Genomic DNA, 19501 nt, shown 5'->3' with positions numbered 1-19501 from the left:
GCCTCAGACGACCCTTCATCACGCTGCGTCTGGTGGTGCTTTACATGCAGGGGGGAAGATGGTGGCAGGAAAGTGTGAGCAGAGCAGTAAGGCGTCTTTTGTGGTCTGCAGGCGTGACAGTCTGGGAGCTGATGACTTTCGGTTCCAAGCCCTATGACGGCATCCCGGCCAGTGAGATCGCCTCAGTGCTGGAGAGAGGAGACCGGCTGCCTCAGCCGCCCGTCTGCACCATCGACGTCTACATGATCATGGTCAAATGTAAAGACGCAGCACCATCACACGCCTGGACGCTCAGCAGTGCCGCACGCCACTAAAGACACACCTCTTTCTCCTCAGGTTGGATGATCGACCCGTCCAGTCGGCCCCAGTTCCGAGAGCTGATAGTGGAGTTCTCTAAAATGGCGCGTGACCCATCCAGATATCTGGTCATTCAGGTACACTGAGTTTTCTATCAGTTGTGACATCATCGGTGAGGGGCAAGGATGTGATGTCACAACAAAGAGAAAGAGTGTGGTGTTTTTAAAACTATTTATCAGTCTTCAGGTTCCAAACGATCGAGAACGTTATTAGAATCATATGTGGCGAGAACGCAGCCTCACAGTAGAACCAGCTGACAGACTCTGACTGGGATTTCAAAGGACTGCTGATGTCACTGAAAGATCTGCTGAACACGTGAAACTGAAGTTTATGGCGTCAGCGTGAGTGAGACGGCAGCATCTAGGAACCTGCGGCGTTGTGACGTTTCCTCTGTGACCCTTTGGTTTAAGCAGAACCACCGAGGAGCAGCAGGCATCACGCTGCCTCCCTGTCCTCCATTGTTGTTGTTGTGTCAAACACAAATGACGCCGGGGAACTCCCACACCGATGTGGTACCAGTGCTATTGGGAATGCACCTGGACTGAGCCGAGCCGAAGCGAACATGTGGAAACGCGCCCTCAGTGTCAGGAAACAACAAAACTATTTTTTTGATCTGGGCATTAAAACATCCCAGTAAATTGGCAATAGTGGGCAAATCCGTCCAGTCGACCCGGGACAGGGACGCTGGCAACAACAATCCCTCTGTCTGCCAGATGATGGCGCTGAAAGGCAACCTGGGCAAAGCCAGTCAGAGTCTGTCACTCAAATGTAGTCCTGATCAACTGGACCCAACTTGAGCCTCCGTGTCTCAGGGGGACCTGCCGAGTCCCACGGACAGCAGGTTCTACTGCCGCCTGCTGAGCTCAGATGACATGGAGGACATGGTGGACGCAGACGAATATCTGCTGCCGTACAAAGGCCTGGACGACCACGACGACCGGCCCTGCCACACTGCGGTACACGCACGCACGCACACACACACACACACATGCACAGGTGCAGCGCTCAAGAGGACAGGAAGTAGCTGGTGTCAAGATGCTCCCAATGATACTGGACCACAGAAATAAAAATTTGAATTTTTAGATAAATGAAAATAAAAGTTCTTCCTCCATCTTTATTCTCTATAAGTTCGTACATTCGTCTTGGTACACTGGGTTTATTGATTCATGCTCATCTCGGTGAATGTTAATGAGGTGGGCGGTCCTAACATCACTGGAGCAGGATGGTCAGCTGGTGAGCATCACACCGCTTCAACCAATCCTGCTCCAGACTGATCAGGAAATACAAGTATCAATACAGAAATACACGTTTACTAACCCCAAATACGTGTATCAATGTGTATTTATACATTATGTATTTTTCATGGACTTGTATTTAAGACTTGTCCGTCTTGCTAAAAGTGACATTAACACTGAGGTACGTGACAGAGACACACGAACACACCACAGTGCAGTAAAAGTCTCGCCGTCGCTCAACTGTCACATGGTCCGAGCATGTGGTCACGTTTGATGGATTTCATCACATTAGTCTGCAACGAGGGTTCAACACAAATATGAGTCATGCTAATGCTAGCCTGGCTAGCTAGGCTACACGTCCACATCTGTTCCACTGCTGGAACGGTTAGCCACACCCCTGCTAAGGTCTGCGGCGCTCGCTCAAGTCTCTAGAGTACGCAAGTTCATGTTTGAGTCTGCGTTCTGGACTGGAGTACAACAACACAGCGCTGCCTCCACATCCTGACCTTCATGCTACAGTCGGGGGTGTCGGGGTTGAGGGATGAGGGCTCCTTACTAGCTGACGTTAGCTGTAGCTAACACGTTAGTGAGCATGTGCGCTGTTGTTCGCTCTGGCTGAGGTCACACGTGATGTCACTCTATGGCTGATAACTGTGTTCCTCCTCTCAGGACGTTCCTCTGCTGCGAGAGAACAGCACCGTGCTGCGTTACATCACTGATCCGACCCTCAACATGCTGGACAGAGAGAACGCCAGCAGCCATGGTACAAACGCCTCACGGACCACATACCAACACGTTCGTTTGTTGACTCGTGTGTTCATAAGTCCATGACGTTTTCACTTCCAACCGCCAACAATAACAAGCGTGAATCAAAGTGGAACTCTGTGAGGGAACCTACAGGTCAGTGATGTGTCTTGTCTCCTCCAGACTACATCAACCAGAGCCAAGCTGGTCCCAGCAGCACGCCATCAGAAGTCCTCAATCCCAACTACCAGGACCTCAGCCTGCATCGGGGCACCGCCGCACTGCCCTCGCTCACAGATGATCTCAAGTCCTGCAACCCAGAGGGACCGGAGTACCTGAACACCGCCCAGAGCTCATTCACCCACACTGCCAGCCTGGACAACCCTGACTACCAGGCCGACTTCCTGCCTCAGGCCACACCCACCACCAGTTCTTTAACAGGAAGTGGTCTGTTTCTCCCCGCGGCAGAGAACCACGAGTACCTGGGCCTGGGTAATGGACTGCAAACCCCTGTCTTCTAGAGGGCGCTGCAGAACTGGAACATGTTCTTATTTGTTAGCATTTGTGATCTGCAGCTTCTCTGAAACAGAAGAGCAGGGACTTGAACCAGCAACCTCAACCTTGGTCTCAAACTGCCGGTAAAGTACATAAAGTAGAGCGCACTCAGAGAGGGAACCCTCTCGTGCACCACCAGTGTCCATCCAGCGCAGAAGAAGAGTCCGTTCTTCTGATCCTCACCTTCCTGTTAGCATTAGCATGAAGTCTGCCAGTGACTCAGCAACATCTGATGCACGACACGTTCAGGAGCCCAAAACTCAATGAACCTCAAGAAGAGAAGTATCACATGTACACAGATAATTATATACAGTACTACTGCGTCAGGTATGAACAGGCATGATGGCGCCTCCATGTGGTGGTGCTGAGGTCATGAACAGAACACTGAGGGACCTGGGGGGGGGGGGGGGGGACAGTCAATGTCACTGACATTTCTCAAACTGAGGAATCAGTTTGTATCTGTCAGTCCCGCCTGAGTGGAGGTGAACAGGTCCTCCTCTCCGTGGCTGCTGCTCCTGCGTTCCATCATCTGGGGAAGAATGTGGATCTTCTTCACACTGAGGTCCCGGCCTCCTAGTCCCTCGACCCCCATGCTGGGTTGGTGAAACGAGAGCTGTGCCGGTGCAGATGAGCGTTTGGTTCTCCAGAGGCCCCGTCATCACCTCCCTCACTTACCTGAAGAAACCGGCTGCTGGGCTCGGGCACCAGGGTCCTGGGGTTTGACTTGTGTCTGATACGAATTCCGATGCCCAGCGGGAGAGCGTGTGGGCTGAGCCTGAACCCGCAGGACTTCCTGCTAGAGACCTGAATGATGAACTGATCAGAACCAGCCGGTCTGTCCGTCATCATGTGACTGAACTGCCTGCATGAAGCTGTAGTTGTGTTTTAACTCTGATGTAAAGTTGTTGAGTGTCAGTGGAGGAGCCGGCGTGTGTCGCGTTCCCCGCTGCTTGTGGAAATAAACAGTTGATGATCGTTCCAGCCTTTGGGTGGATGAGCCTGACGCGGCGGGCGCTCCAGTCCGGTGGGTCGTTGCGCCTCCCAATAGCCGAGGGTTTCATCAGCGCCATATTAACCTTAGCATGAATGTTAACGTGCTCTGACTCACCCGTTCCTACGGTTAGACCCAAACAGGCCACCATAGCACCGAGGGTGGGTGGTTGGATGGATGGGTGGGTGGGTGTACAGATGGGTGGATGGACGGACGGACGGGTGGTTGGATGGATGGGTGGGTGGGTGGTTGGATGGGTGGATGGACGGATCGGTGGTTGGACGGACGGATGGATGGATGGATGGACGGATGGGTGGATGGATGAATAATTTGTTCCTCGTTCTTGCTACAACACGTGTATTTTCCCGGGTGGTCAGTTCGCGGCGTCTCCCTAACTGGGTCACTAACTGGGAATGTTCTCTGGACCAGAACCAGCTCTGGTTTGCTTCAGCATTTTAGTCTCATTTGGAAAAATGGAGCGTTGCTCTCGACGGCGGGTCCTGCTGACTTGGCCGTCTGCTCCTCCTAAGCTTTCATTAGGGTTCACTGCCTCGGTGGTCAGAAGCGTATCCCTTCGCCAGCTGATCCGGTTCACAACAGCTCTTGTAGAACAGAACAGGACTGAAGACATGAACTAGGAACCACGGCGTCCCTGCTGTTGGCCTCCAGCAGTGGTCGGGGGGGGGGGGGTAGCACACCCTCTGCTGGACAACACGGACCCACCTGGGAGCTCCGACGCCACAGTAATACGACACAACAGCAGCAGTGAGCATGTGGGAGGTTTGTGATCAGGAGAAACTGATGACAAGGTAGGTGTGTGTGTGTGTGTGTGTGTGTGTGTGTGTGTGTATCACAGCTTGTTCCAATCTACTTCAAACTCAAAAGTACTGAACATCAGTTATCAGCTAAAATGTTATTTAAATATCAGCGTTTCCACACGGGTGTGACGTGAAGGTCAAAGGTCTAGACGACAGCAGCCAGTGACCCTCAGATCTTGTTGGGTCCGACTGAGTCAGGTGGGAGGGGTTAGACTTGAGAGCTGAGACCAGAGAACAGCTGACCTGACCCCTGCAGGATCTCAGCCTGATGAAAAAAACCCAGCAGCTCAAACATATCATCGAGAAACATGCAGAACTGGTTGGACAGCAGCACGAGTCGATGCTCTTATTGTGAAAAGCGCGGAGCACGGCCCAATGCTATTATTGTGAAAAGCGCGGCCGGCGCGGAGTTGCTAGCAGGTGCGAGGATGAGGCTCTCTACCGCGGCGCTGGTGGGACGTTCGTCGCCGCTCTGGCCGTTTGGTTTCAGCCCGGTGAGACGGACGAGGCTCCCGGGGAGAAGTCCCGGCAGCGGCCGGTGGCTGTCACAGCCGGCAGCAGGTACCGGGGCTCCTCGGGTGTCCTGCTCGTGTTAGCGGACGGCTCCGTCGGCCTTCGGCGCTCAGTCCGGTGATCGGTGAACAACCTCCCGCAGCGCGTTCCGTCATCGAGCTCGGGCCGGAAACTTTCATGCACTTCGAGAACGTCCCGGCGCGCGGACCCTTAACGGAAATGATAGCAATGAGTGGGTAGGAACCACCGGGCAAACACCTGGTCACCCGCGGGTCCTTGAACCGAATCACTTCCGTAAGCCGCCGCGCCTCCCCCGGCTTTTTACCGGGAATGTTCCGGGTCTGGGTGAAGAGGTCGTGATTCGCCGTGATTCCGGGTTCTAACGGGCTGAGATTTGAGAAGTTGGACTTCCTGGCGTGGTTTTCGGTTCGTCCTTTTGAGGTTTTAACGGTTTCTGTTGTTGCGCGGCCTCGGGTTTCCTGCAATAAAAGACTTAAAGTAGAAGTTGTAATTCTTAAAATGAGTTTAATAACGTTAAGACATCCGGACTATTTTCCACGGCGGAGTTGAAACGAGTCCATATTTAAATATGGAGGACGGTTTAATCGGCGACAACACAGACGTAGAAGAAGAAGAGCAGCTTCCGGTCGCGTGTGGCTCCACCCCCTGTGAATGAACGTTCTGATGAGTTGGAGGCACAAATGAAACATGAAGTCTTTCCGTCGATTGAAGCTCAGTCGTTCTCCTTTTGTGAAAAGGTTTCACTGTTTAATACTGCAGTGTTCAGGCCAAAGGTCAGGTCCAGAGTAAACCAGGTGTTTCCTGTCCTGTGACATCTGGAACATCTGGAGTCAGAGGATGAAGGTCATGAGCTGAAGAAGCTGGGGGGCGGGGGGTCACTTATTAACGAGGTTCTTAACGGGAGCTGTAGAGAACATCACAAGTGTGTCAGTGCCGGTGAGGACATCGCTCCCTCTCAGGGGCGCGCCTCATGTTGCTCTGCTGGATTCTGTGTCCTCCATCTTGGCGCTGGGCGAGAGATGAGTGTGAGTCTTGTCATCCGCAGGTGGAGCCCCTCCGCCCCTGGAGGGCGTGCGAGTGTTGGACCTGACCCGGTAAGACCTCCGACCTGCTCCTCTCATTCCGAGGAAGTTGTTTGGTCATTTGATGGAAGGTTGTGGGTGTGTTGGCAGCGTGCTGGCTGGTCCCTTCGCCACCATGATCATGGGAGATCTGGGAGCTGATGTCATCAAGGTGGAGCGACCAGGTGAGGAGGGTGTTCAAGCGTGCTCCGCTCTGCCATACTGGCATGGATAACGTCAGGCTGTCTTCACATCTGGTTTTTAACAATTAAACTGAACCCTCCGGAACCAGGAAGGCCGTTCTGTCTGAACCAAGATGAGCGTCGTGCTAAGAAAGCAAAAACCCGCTGAATAAAACGGTGACGGTTTTTTCAGGTCAACCTGACGTGCGAGGTGTCTGCAGACACGCCTCCACTCTCAGAGCTCCTGACTCCTGAGGAATGGTCGCCTTTCATTTAGCTTTCATTTTCATCAGTGACAGCTGAAACCACCCAAGACAGAACGCGGATCACCTGGTGGTTCTCAGGCGTGTCCCCAGTGTGCTAACGCTAACTGCTACGAGCTTGTCTGTGCCTATCAAACAGGTGCAGGTGACGACACCAGGGCGTGGGGCCCTCCGTTTGTCGGCACAGAGAGCGCCTATTTCCTCAGTGTCAACCGAAACAAAAAGGTGTGTCTTCTGGTCAAGTAGAATGGTTAGTGTGCGGTTCTGCTCCTGGTCTCGGTGAGAACGGAGGTAACCATGAACTGGACTCACACCTGTCCAGCCTCTCGCCGGGGCCTTCAATGTCTTCTCACCTTGTCGTGTGTTGGTGATGTTGCAGAGCATCGCTGTGGACCTGAAGCATCCCAGAGGAATCCAGATCATCCTGGAGGTACGCCCACTGCCGCCGCCGCCCCTCTGCTTTTGGGCCGCACTGCTGTGGCCCACAGGACGACCCCCCCCCCCACAGAGGGACGGGTTCGTGTACGAGAACTTTCCTTCGTAGATCCACTGATCCTGTTAGTCTTTCTGTTCTGAAGCCGGGCTCTGAATGTGGCTCCATCGCCCTGGCAGGACACGTCTGGTCAGCACAGGAAGCCTGGAGTTTACAGGACACCCCCACGTTGAGAGGAGGTCTCACGTTGTCCCTTGTTCCCAGAGACAGACGAGAGGATGGAGACCCACGCTAGTTAGCTTAGCACAGGGGTTCCATTTACACCGGGCCCCTCCCCTGCAAGTGGAAATATTGCTGCCCCCCTCGAGCTTCATGACGTTACGATGCCAATCAATTGCTAAGAACCGAAGCTAAAGATCTGACATTGATGAATAAATTCAACAGTAATTCAATCCTCCATGAAGGGTGCATGTGATAAACGAGCGCTGGCTCATGGTCCCGCCCACTGCTGATGGATAACCAACATGGCACACAACCCTCGTGTCAATGCAGGCAAAAGGAGCCATCCTACACTTCCCACCCACCGCCATTCATTGGGCTAAGCTAACTAGCGTGGCTTCCCACAGAAGGGTCTCTTTCTGGGATGGTGTGTTCCTTTGAGGAGTTGTGATGGTGACGGTGTTTTTGTGCTCCAGCTTGCAGGAGTGTGCGACGTGCTGATGGAGAACTTCCTGCCAGGGAAGCTGCGTCAGATGGGGTTAGGCTACGAGCAGCTCAGCAGAGTGAACCCCGGGCTCGTCTACTGCTCCATATCAGGTACCAGGCTGCTGCTCCTGCTCTTCCTCTTGCCTTCGTCAGTGCCAGCTGACCGGGTTTGGAGGGGCTTGGCGTTCTAGATTGTTCGCCTCAGCTGACACCACTGATCCTTGGCGACCGAGGTCCATTAAAAGGCACGATACTGTTAACAGGCAGGTTCACGATGGCTCAGCGGCATGTGGCTCTGCTGGCTGAAGTGTTGTGGTGGCTGGAAAATGGAGGACGGCAGTCACTGGGTTGAGGAGAGTGGGGGCAGGGGAGGGGAACTGGGTGACGACTGTGCAGCCGAGAGCAGCAGTGAGGGACAGGAAGCATCGGCCGTAGTCGAGCTTGCACTGAAACAAACTACCATATTTGAAAATCTTCTGGATGTTCAGCGCCGGTGCAGAGTTGGCAGGTGATCCTGGTGGTTGCCTTCCTCCACATGTGGTCCACCTGTAGGAAAGTCCTCCGCTGCTCCAAGTCATATTCAGCTCTTGAGTCTGCTGCTGTCTTGGCTGCAGTTCTCCTGCTGAGACACCAGATGGGGGTGGACTCCTGCGTTGTCTCCTGCCTGCAAGACTGACTGAGCCTCTGATGGCTGCCTCCTTGCCTCCTTGCTCTGGAGTTGTGTGTCCTCGTGTAGAAGATGGTCCTCTCTTCCCTGCTGACCCGTCACTCACACTTACAGATCCTGACCGTGCCGGGCCTGGTGTCAGTGGCCTTCACCAACAGGTCACTCGCCATCATCCGCCAGCCGTCACCTGTGTGGGTTTCCTCCGTCCGTAATCTCTGCCCATTTGACTGATGGGACAAATTGACCCAGAACAATGACGTCAGCAGCGAGAGGTTCGGAGCTAGAAGATTCACGGCGGGGCACATGGCGGCGTGCGGTGAGCGCCGCTACCGGCAGCATTCCCAGACTGAGTGTGCAGTGAGCTCAGCAGGTCCCTCCATAACTTGTCCTCGGGAAACTGAGACGACCTCCTGCTTCTGGACCGATGCGAGCGAGCAGACCAGTATTTTGACATGCCGGTGTTTTTGCTCTCCTTCCAGACGACACTCATCTTTTGTCTGTTGCCCAGTGAGCAACAAAAGACAACAGCGGTAGAGCCGTCCTCCTGTGGTCGGGTTGGGCGGTGGTCAGCGCCATAGCCTGGCAGCTGGACAGTCCCGGGTCAGACTTACGGCCCCTGCTGGTTGATGACCGAATGCCCTTTACCCTTTGGACAGCATTTCAAATGTTGGCTTCAGATTTGTTGGGACAACTAATTGCAAAGACACTCGTGGAGGGGGGGGTTCACCTGTTACAACTTGGACGCAGCGTATTTGCAGAGGGAGGAAGACAAATGTCCTCAAATATTCTAGAGGAGCGCGAAGGCTCCAAACTCCACTTCACCTTGTGTCTCATTCTGCCCTGCTTTTATCACTCCCACATTTTCCTCCTCCCATCCTTGAGGTAGCACTACATTACCCAGGAGGCCTCACTAAAGTGCAGCAGTTGGTTGCAGACTTACAGCCCGGTTTCTTCTTGAAACAAACCCGTCCACTCAGGAAACGATGTCTTTTCTCTGCAGCAGGACGTTTGGTCGGTGATTCAGACGCCTGACGTGTTCTGGGCTCTTGATGCCAAACGTCTCGTCTGTTTTTCCTCTTTACAACTGCACATTTTCTAAATCCATCAAAAGCTTTTGTAAGCCTTTAATCGCTGCAACGACTCGCCGATTCAGGCGACAGATAATCGAGCGATGAATCCTGGGAGTCGAGCTTTTAATGGAAGCAGGCTCTGCTGCGTCGTCCTCAGCCTGCAGGCGTGACGCAATCGCAGCGCTGGTTCTGGGAACTTGGTGGGCTGGGGCTCTTTCTCCTGTAGGTGAGACACAACGGAAACGGAATTAAAGAAACAGAATCATTCATTTCATCGACTCACACCGCTGCACGTCACGTGTGGTCACATCATCCCCGTGTATCGCCACGCTGTCAGATGGCGAGGAACAATCTCCCAAGGTCTTCATCGAGGCCTCCTCAGAACACAGATGGAGCGAGCGAAGCAGCCACCCCCGAACTGGAGCTGCGCTTGGGTTGGGAAACGTTCACCTTTTAGCTTTGAACGATTTGTTAGTCAGACGCGAGAGAAACAAGTCGTTTTACTTCCAGCAGGAGCGTTTCTGTTGGTATGAAGGAGCTTTGGGTGCGTCAGGAAATCAGTCTGGTTTAGTCAGAGCGGCCGACTCAGCACTCCTGGAATGAAGTTTCCTGGAAGACCAGACCTTTGATTCACTGCTGTGTCTCCTCCAAGGTCAGAGAAACCAGCCCACTGTCATAGTGTGTGTGTGTGTGTGTGTGTGTAGGCTATGGACAGACTGGCCCTCACAGTAAGAGTCCAGGTTACGACTCCATCGCCACGGGTGTTTCAGGGATGATGCACGTCACCGGGCCAGAGGTCAGACGATATTCATATGTTTTACATGTTTATGAAGTCTTGTGTAGTTCAGCTTACTTAAAGTGATACTTCACCCTGAGAGTATTTCACCTCTCCAGTCCTCCCTACCAGGAGTCTTCATCTCACTGAGAGGTTTTCTCTCCTGCATCACTTCTTAGTGACTCAGGAGTGCAGCAAGAACCAGCCATGTATGTTTAGCTTGGAGCTAACAGAGACTGATGCTAACAGCAGCTAAACTGTCCAGAAACGTCTATTGTCAAACTCTCTGGTTCGTCGCCCATAGCAACCAACTGTATTGACATAGGCTAACGCGCTGTCGTGATGGAGGCGGGGAGTCCCACTGCAAATGAAGGAATTGTAGTTGGTGCATTTGCTCTCAAGCATCAAATGTGAGGGTGGTGTTCTGATGTGACGCTGCTAGCAGCAGGTGATCATCTTAATGACCACACACACTCGCCATCAGCCTCGCCACCCCACAGTGCTGTTCTCCTGACAGGAGGGTGAGCCGGTGCGTCCAGGGGTCGCCGTGGCAGACCTGACGACAGGCCTGTATGCACATGGAGCCGTCATGGCGGCTCTGCTGCAGCGACACAAGACGGGCAGAGGAAGTTTCATTGACTGCAACCTGCTGTCGTCCCAGGTAAGTGTGTGTGTGTGTGTGTGTGTGTGTGTTACTGCTGACTCTTACCTGTCACAGTCACGCGTACCTGGTAAACCAAGTTATCAGTTATTGACTACAATGTGAGCTCTGACTGTTTCTTCTTGATGTGAGAAGAATAACATTTCCAGTGAATGCGGCGCGTTTCCATCCTGGCCTGGGATGTGAAGAGGAGCTCAACAACGCTCACCCTCTGGACAAGACAGAGAACTCCCAGGAATATGAAAAATAAAAAGTGTTTTTTCAAACCAGGTTTAGAAAGTGAAAGTATCCACATATCAAAATCAAAAGGCAGTAATTGCAAGTTCATCAGCGTCAACGTGAACGCTTAAATTCCATTACTATTCACAAAACAACAATATTCCGACGGTATAATTGATTAATGAACAGGACATTCAGGAGTTCATGAAAATGATTTCAGATAAAGGGTTTTATTGATTGAACCTTTCAGACGATGGCTCCGACTGAGTCAGCGCAGGCCGAGCTGACGCTCAAGTCAAGTAGATGGAAGTGATGTTTTAAAATGAATGAGACAGGCTCTCGTTTGCAGTGTTGTGTTCAGGGTTTGCTGGTAAATTGCACCACCTGTCTGTTGGGCTCCTGAGTGATGGGGTGCTGGTGGTGGTGGAGATAAGCAGTCACGTCACTGAAGCTTCTTGGTGCTGCTGTACTGTGTGTGTTTGTGTGTGTGTGTGAGAGCAAGAGGCCTGAAAACACGCCAGTATTTAAACACACTGTTGATTTACCCAGAAAAGTCTGAGCGGTTTAAACCGAATGTTTAAACAAATCACATGACTGGCGCTCCTAAAGCTGTCGGCGGCGCTGAGACGAATGGTTACACGCGCCACTCCGGGCGGTGAGTGTTGGAGGCAGCTGGCGTGTGTTTGAGTTGTCCTGTCAAGACTCTTCATTGAAGTGTCACTGTTGCTTTTAAAGTCATGTTGAATTGTGTGGATGTTGTCATGCTTCCTGGCGAGCTGGGGCGGACGCCGCCTCACAGCCATTCGCTCTCCTCACAACATGAAGAACTTCAGGGTGAAGACGGCCAGAGACCTCCTTCCTGCTGGAGGTGTGTGTTCATTCATTTGAGATTGAAGGTCCTCTGGAGCTGGCAGGAGCGCCCTGGCAGGAGCGCCCTGGCAGGAGCGCCCTGGCAGACGCGCGCTGTTCGCTGGGCTGCTTGGAGATGAAGTTGTGTAGTTTTACTGGAGGAGACAGCCACCAGACTTCAAAAGTGAAACGAAGGCTGCGATTGGTTTCGGAGGCTGCTGGGGCTTGATCTCTGCGGTCGACTCCCAGGGGCTTCTACACATAGAATACCCACAATCCACCTCTTCCCCTCGTCTCACGTCCCAGGGTGCATTCCTGGAAGAAGTGCTGTGGCCGCAGGCTCACCCACCACAAAATGGCTGGAGCAGGAGATGAAACGAAGCGGGTGGATGTGGATCCATGTGGTCGGGTTTAAGTTGAGTTGAGTGCGGTTGTTGAGGGAAATGTAATCATCACAAACCAATCAGGGTTCACAGTTTTAGCGCTGCAGGGTGCCTGGAGGCCTGGAAACATCCCCACCAAAGACCTGAACCTCACAAGTGTCCAGTTCAACTTGAGTGGCGCCGCTCGCTGTGGTTCGTTGAGGAAACGCAGAGAAACTCAAATCTTTGATGATAAACCGTTTTCAGGGTCGTCCAGGGAGAAGTCAGAGACCTCGTCCAAACAAACACCAAGAAAAACTCCTGAATCGGGGACCTGCCGAGACCTAACGGTTCCATTTGTGATTTTTGTGCGTGTCAATCACTAATTACTCATTAACCCTTTCCACACCAGCGTTTTAAACACCTAAACGTGTCCTTGGGAGTTCATCTGTCTTCTCTTCAGTGCTGTGTGGTAGTTTGCTGGACTTTCATCATCTCTGATGAAGGTGTGTGTGTGTGTGTGTGTGTGTGTGTGTCAGGTCTCCTGTCTCAGTCATATTGCTGCCAACTACCTGATTGCAGGGAAGGAGGCACGGCGCTGGGGGACAGCCCACGAGAGCATCGTCCCCTACCAGGTAACACCAACACACAAGTCTGTCTCTTTGGCTGCTTGCGCTCTGGGGCAGCCAGGGGGAGTCTCTCTTCTCAGGCAGCCATGTTGGGTCGAACCTGTCATTCTGGGGTGACTGCTTGTCAGGGGGCGGGGCTAGAGCAGGTAAGCTACCGCTCTGTTCTCTGAATGGACCAGCAGTAGGAGAGCTGCTCTGGCTGCAGCTAGCGGCCCCTGATAGAACCTTAAGGGAAACTCTGGCTTGGTGCGGCCAGCTGCCTGGTGGCTCTTCGCTCTGCTACGTGAGGAAATTAGCTTCACGCTTGAAGTCTTCTGTAGGTTTTGCGTTCCTACGTATATTCTCCATCGTCAGAATTTGCTTGAGTGACAAAACGAGCGGTTCTTGATGTTGAGAGTGGTGGTTTGTGTCTGAGTGGATCCGACCTGAGTGGCTGGTCTGCTTCACATTATCCCTGGGAGCCTGGGGATGTTTCTGGGTTATTATGGAGGTTCATGACTCACATGAAACCATCACAAACACACTGGATGTTTGCCTCGCATCTGCTCGCCGTGAACACTGCGGCGGCCGCGGCCCCACTCTTGTGGTTGACGTCTCCTGCCAGCTGCAGCTTTATTGTCCAACGCTCGGATCTAATCCTCGTGTGAACTGCCTCATCCGCAATGCCACACTCCCTCCCACCCCTCTGGGCAGCGCAGATGAAAGCAGGCGGGTTCAGCAGAGAGTTGACAGTTGAGACAACGGCATTATTGCTGTTCTGTGGTTGCAGCCTGGCGAGGAAGACGTCAGACCTGCAGAAGACGTCCGTCCTCAGCTTCTCAAGATAACATCTGATTCCTTAGATGGGTCTGTTCAGACCTGAGACATCCACAGTGTCAAAGACCAGAGAAGAAGACAAAGTGTAGATGTGACCCAAAAATACGTTGTTGTGTTTTTGTTAGTATCAGACGGCCTTGCTGGTGACAGACAGGCAGTGAGACGCAGCGACGTTGAACTTGCAAAATAACTCATCAACCATACACTGAAGAAGCCACCAGACCTGCCATGTGCGACCCTCTTCCTCCAAACTCGCCAATGTCAGCTCGCCCACTGGCTTGGAGGTTGTTGTGCTCCGACTTTGAAAGTGTCGGCACCCAAAAAAGCGGACAGGTGGGAGAATGCAGACTGAAGAAAAGGACCAGTGACGAGTGTCCAACCTCGTCGCTGTTCTGGCAAACTCGTGAGATTAAAGCGAGTCTTCAAAGACACATCAGGAACAGGACGGCGTCCACAGAGGCTGCCATGTTGCATCTTCAGTCGCCCAGAACAGACAAACCAGCACCTCCGTTTCAGGATGCTGCTGTGTTTCCATCGCACATTTTTACTGACCACGTTGATGGAAACTTGTGCAGGTGGAGCTGGGCTGAACCACCCTCAGACCCCGCTTTGGGAAAAGACCTGAAAATGTGTGTTAATCAGTTGACCGGTCTTAAAGCTCGTATCTCTTGTGGTTAATTTTGAGACGGGTGACTCTTGTTGGTGTTCATGAGTTCTGAGATGTTTCAAAGAATATTTGGTCATGACAGTGAGCCTCCAGTTCCTGGAAAACTGGAGCCTGTGTTAGCTCGCGGCTAACTGACTCTGATCCAGGCAGGAAATTCTCCTGAACCAAAACAGTGAGCAAACTGGGGCTAAAGATTTAGAGCTGGAACATCATCATCATCATCATCATCAGGACCTTCAGTTCAGCTGACCTGGAGGTTCAATTTCAGCCAGCAGAGGGCGGAGTTTGCTACCCTGCCTGCCCCCTCAGAAGAGAGCTCGGGTTTCTTCTGGTGAACGTCTCGTCGAAGTCCCTGTGTGGACTGCATTACCCACAACTCCCGCAGGCCGCAGATGAAAGCGAGGTGGCGGTCAGAGCACAGAGCTGAGGGTTTGTGGTCTGCAGGGATGTGGTTGCTGTCACTTTTTGTCCTTTTGTTGCTGAGGGGGAGACGAGGAGGTGAGAAGAGCTGAGGGAATGAAAGAAGAGTGAAGGAGCGTCTCGGTGCGCCCCTCTCAGGTGGTTCATACTGAGCATGCTCCAGAGTCCTCTGGCTGGGCTGACTACTTCCTGTTAGCCCCCGGTATGTGGATGAATAATTCAATTGTGTGGCTCTTCTAGTCGGTCTAAATGTTATCAGGACAAACAGATGGACGAGAACGAGTCGCTTCTGTCAGCCCTCCATCTGTAAATCAGCTGGGGGACGCGACAACAAGAAGAAGGAAGGAAGAGCCTGGAACGTCGCTCTGAGCCCAAGTTTCATTCGGCGTCAGTTTGTTTTTGTCTAGAAAAGAACAACGGACGTTGAGTTGTGACACCAAACGTTGGTTTATTACTCACTGAAGGTTTTCAGTGAGGCCTGAATGTCACATTCAGAGTGATTGACGCAGAGTTCTATTGCTGCTGAATATTGACAGGGTTTATATGGAGGAGGACTGGAGCACCAGACACGCTGCTCACAAACGCCATGCCTGTGACACTGATGCAGTGACGTCAGCACGTTAGCGCCCCTCATGTAGCATTTCTATTTTTATCATTTTAAGGTCTTTAAAACCAGAGATGGACACATCGTCGTGGCTGCAGGCAATGATAAGCAGTTTGTAGGAGTCTGTAAGGTACGTCTTTACACACACGTTATTCTGTGTCTGCGTTCCTGGTGAGAACGGACCAGGACCATCCAAGACCGACCCGTCCTGACCGTGGTTGAGACTTTACACCTCACTGTGTTTGAGGTGCTGCAACTGATGGAGCTCACAGAGGAGCCACAGTACCAGACCAACAAGCTGAGGGTGCAGAACCGCAAACCACTGCTGCACACTCTGGCCCAGAGGTACACACACACACACACACACACACACACACACACACTGAGTCTAGTCTTTCGCAGCTCTCTTGTGTGTATTGTAATAAAATCATGGTTGTGATGTGGACAACGTTTGTCTTGATATTCCCTCCATCATGGCAGGCAGGAGCAGCGGTGGGGAGCGCGGGTGCTAGCGCGGGTGCTAGCGTCCCCTAACCTTTATTCTACCTGAGCCAGTGTGTTGACCAGTGCTGTCAGTCGTTACCTCAGCCTCCACACGCCAGGAGCTGCTAATGCTAACAGATAGCACACTCATATAAGCCACCTCTGCCAGCTTATTCCTGTTTGTGTGTTCAGGAGTTCTAACGTTAGCATGTCGCTAGAACTCAAGCAAGCCGCTACCAGTCACTGGCTGGTCCACACAGCGTTGCTGCAGTTGGCAGCCCAAGAAGGCTGACGTGGACGTCTTAGATGTTGCCCTGGGTCATGACATCACAGTCATCATTTCTGGGTCATGACATCATCAATTGTAATATAATTAAAAACTTTCTAATGGTCTGTGTGTCTCTGTCAGGTTTCTGCAGGAGAGCACAGCTGATTGGTTGAGAAGGTTTGAAGGATCTGGAGTTCCTGTGGGACCAATCAACAGCATCCAGGAAGTCTTCTCCAACCCACAGGTGAGTCCCACTCCCACCTCCCATCTTCTCCTGCACTGAAAGGAAAGGTGCGCCCGTTTTGTCAAGGAGATTTCCTGTATTTCTCAACCATTTTCTTCTTTTGCTGGGTTTAACTGGCTGATGGAGGGTCCAGACGCCTGGTCGGACATTGAACCGGGCCACGTCCCTTCAGTGAGGACAACTTTGTTTAGAATTTACGTCTCCTCGCCTTTGTGACAGCACTGGTTGAACCAAGCAGATGAGAAAGCAGCAGCTTGTCATGATGGGGGCAGGTCCTGGTTGCAGCATGGTGAGCTAGCCTCACCAGGACCAGTGTGAGATGGAAACCATCTCCACGAGCACATTCTGGCCATCTTCACATGGAGGGGCCATGAGCGATGTCATGTACGGGGCTCTCTGGCTCCTCCCATCATCGTCATCACGCTGCTCTAGTAGAAGCAAAACTCTCTGGCTTGTTTGCATCTTGGTTAATCAATCGCAGTTGTGAGGGGCGGGGCTGAGCCCAGGGTGCAGCGACGGTGTGTTGTAAGTAGTGTTGGCGTGAACGCTCTCTGTCATTGTCAGGCCTGCATGCAAGAACGTCTCTGTTGGTCAGCAGATGTCCCAGATACGTCCACCCTAGAGCCGGGGTTCACAAACTGTGGTCCGTGTACCACTGGTGGCACGCAGAGGAAACCCAGAAATATGTTTCGTTTTGTTTTAAGTGGATTGAGTCGAAAACCTTTAAAAAGAAAAGCACGATGAAGAACAGAAATTCTGTCAGTAACTGAATTGTGAAGCACAGTAAGTTTTGTTTTCCTTGTAATATTTTTGTGTTGGATGTTACATCACGATCAGGTCTGGTAGCCGTCTTCACGACGCGCCTGCTCAAATCATCTGTGGCTAAACCGTGTGAACGAGCTACGCTGCTGCCGTCTGCTAATGGTAGCTGCTATTTGTGAGGAGCTGTGACTCCAGGTGTCTCCAGTCCAGATTCAGATGGACTGGTGAAGAGCCAAGGCCAGGTGTGTGTATGAGGTCAAGTTCCAGCACCTCAGATGGACCCAGGACGAAGACAAAGTGCGGGAAAAGACAGAGTTGTTAGAAGCAAGTACATAACAGTTGATTCCACTTCCCCCCGCTTCTACAACTCTACAGTTTCATTCAGCAGACGCTCTGGTCTGAAGCAACGTACAACACAAGCCAGCATTCAGACTGGAGTGAAAAACCTTCATCCAATAATCCAACATCAACAGTATCTTCAGTATCCACCACTGTCAGTGCTGAGTGTTCACTCAGAGCCGGCCTCGGACCTCCTGACTCGGTCCACCCTGAGGACCAGGAGGAGGAGGCTCAGGTTTGAGGGCCTCCTGTTCCCTGAACAGTTGAGCCTCCTAATGGCTCTGAAAGCAGGGAGGGGCTCTGAGGGTCGCATGGAGTTGAGAAGTTCATTCCACCATGAGGGAGCAACAGAGGAGAAGAGCCAGGCTGGAGACTCAGAGCCGGGCTGGAGCCTCAGAGCCGGGCTGGAGACTCAGAGCCGGGCTGGAGCCTCAGAGCCGGGCTGGAGACTCAGAGCCGGGCTGGAGCCTCAGAGCCGGGCTGGAGACTCAGAGCCGGGCTGGAGCCTCAGAGCTGGGCTGGAGCCTCAGAGCCGGGCTGGAGCCTCAGAGCCGGGCTGGAGCCTCAGAGCCGGGCTGGAGACTCAGAGCCGGGCTGGAGCCTCAGAGCCGGGCTGGAGCCTCAGAGCCGGGCTGGAGACTCAGAGCCGGGCCGTCTCTCACAGGTGGAGCGTAGCGGCGAGAGACCAAGATGCGGGGTCCAGGTAGGCAGGAGCCTACTTGTCACTGTTTTGTAAGATAGAAGAAGAGATTTGAGTTTGACTCGAGCTGCAGCTGGAAGCCAGAGAGGAGACGGTTTGGGCGAATTAAAGACCAGACGAGCTGCTGCTTGTGGCTCTGCAGAGGTTTAAAGGTCCACCAGGGAGTTTTCTGTCTGACAAGGAACTGAACCTGGATCAGAAGTGTGGCGCTCGTCTCAGTCAGTCAACAGCTCCTGAATATGGAGGAGAAACCACTTCAGCATCGACGCCTGCGATACTCCCAATGGTTCCACTGTTGCTGAAACATCTGATAGAACAGTTCTCTGATGGAACACTGAAGTCTGCTCTCAGGAAACCCTCCTCGTAGGACTTTGGGATGCAGCAACATGGCGGATGTCCTGCTCTCAGATCAGGTTGTGTGCATCCTTGCTGAGCTTGAAACGCTTCCCTGGACTTACTGGGATCAAGACCACATCGTGGGGCAGGAGGGTACTGGGAGCCTGATTTTTTTTTTGGTACTTGGTTTAAAAAGTTGTAGAAGCTCCATCGTAGATCTTCACATCTGCTGGGCAAAAGAACAGAGAATTTTCTAACAGAAATCTTCACCAAAACTCAGCTTTGTCAGCCTGTATGGAGCTGCTGGCGTGCAGAGGCTGGTGGGTCATGCAGGAAGGACAATGGCAGCTGACAGGAAGTGGAAGGGTTGGGGTCTAACTTCAGATACAGCTTTAGCTTCAGGTTAGGGGGTGTGTGTGTGTGTGTGTGTGTGTGTGTGCGCGCGTGCTGGCAGCTCATCAAACTGTCCCTCCATATGGATTAAAAACATTAGTCACCGCTCACACTGTTACACAACACAATTTGTTACAATACACACACGCGCGCGCGCGTGTGTGTGTGGTAGAGACAACATGATGGAATGAATCACCGCGTCTCAGATGAAACGGCTTCACCATCGTTCATTTCAGTTCTTCATAAGACATCACAAGTTTGGACATCAGTTTCACTGATAACCACGACCACAGTGACCACATGAAGCATCTCGGCTACACTCCAAGCTCCTCCCCCTATCCAAGGCCACGCCCAACTAA

At 52.5% G+C, this 19501-nt stretch overlaps 2 protein-coding genes across 6 annotated transcripts in view; both read left to right on the top strand.

The window, feature by feature from the left end:
- The window catches only part of LOC147241253 (melanoma receptor tyrosine-protein kinase), a 38223-nt gene extending 34356 nt beyond the window's left edge, over positions 1 to 3867 (top strand). For all 3 annotated transcript variants that reach the window (XM_086191358.1, XM_086191357.1, XM_086191356.1), the window contains exons 23-27: positions 112 to 258; positions 337 to 434; positions 1170 to 1313; positions 2262 to 2355; positions 2520 to 3867. In XM_086191358.1, coding sequence (XP_086047484.1) covers positions 112 to 258; positions 337 to 434; positions 1170 to 1313; positions 2262 to 2355; positions 2520 to 2857 — 821 coding nt within the window. In that variant the 3' untranslated portion in view covers positions 2858 to 3867. The remainder of the gene's footprint in view (positions 1 to 111; positions 259 to 336; positions 435 to 1169; positions 1314 to 2261; positions 2356 to 2519) is intronic.
- Positions 3868 to 5089: 1222 nt separating this feature from the next.
- sugct (succinyl-CoA:glutarate-CoA transferase) overlaps positions 5090 to 19501 on the top strand; it is a 33263-nt gene continuing 18851 nt past the window's right edge. The window contains exons 1-12 of one of the 3 annotated variants that reach the window (XM_086191359.1): positions 5090 to 5261; positions 6280 to 6328; positions 6407 to 6480; positions 6880 to 6965; positions 7120 to 7170; positions 7869 to 7989; positions 10320 to 10411; positions 10908 to 11051; positions 13021 to 13116; positions 15676 to 15747; positions 15865 to 15962; positions 16510 to 16612. In XM_086191359.1, coding sequence (XP_086047485.1) covers positions 5129 to 5261; positions 6280 to 6328; positions 6407 to 6480; positions 6880 to 6965; positions 7120 to 7170; positions 7869 to 7989; positions 10320 to 10411; positions 10908 to 11051; positions 13021 to 13116; positions 15676 to 15747; positions 15865 to 15962; positions 16510 to 16612 — 1119 coding nt within the window. In that variant the 5' untranslated portion in view covers positions 5090 to 5128. The remainder of the gene's footprint in view (positions 5262 to 6279; positions 6329 to 6406; positions 6481 to 6879; positions 6966 to 7119; positions 7171 to 7868; positions 7990 to 10319; positions 10412 to 10907; positions 11052 to 13020; positions 13117 to 15675; positions 15748 to 15864; positions 15963 to 16509; positions 16613 to 19501) is intronic. The other 2 variants (XM_086191362.1, XM_086191360.1) reach the window with 2 other exon arrangements.

This window comes from Aulostomus chinensis, chromosome 21 (assembly GCF_037954235.1).
Source record: "Aulostomus chinensis isolate RoL2024-O1b breed Wild chromosome 21, RoL_Achi_v1.0, whole genome shotgun sequence".
Taxonomy (NCBI): Eukaryota; Metazoa; Chordata; class Actinopteri; order Syngnathiformes; family Aulostomidae; genus Aulostomus; species Aulostomus chinensis.
This window is presented reverse-complemented; position numbering and strand designations above follow the sequence as displayed.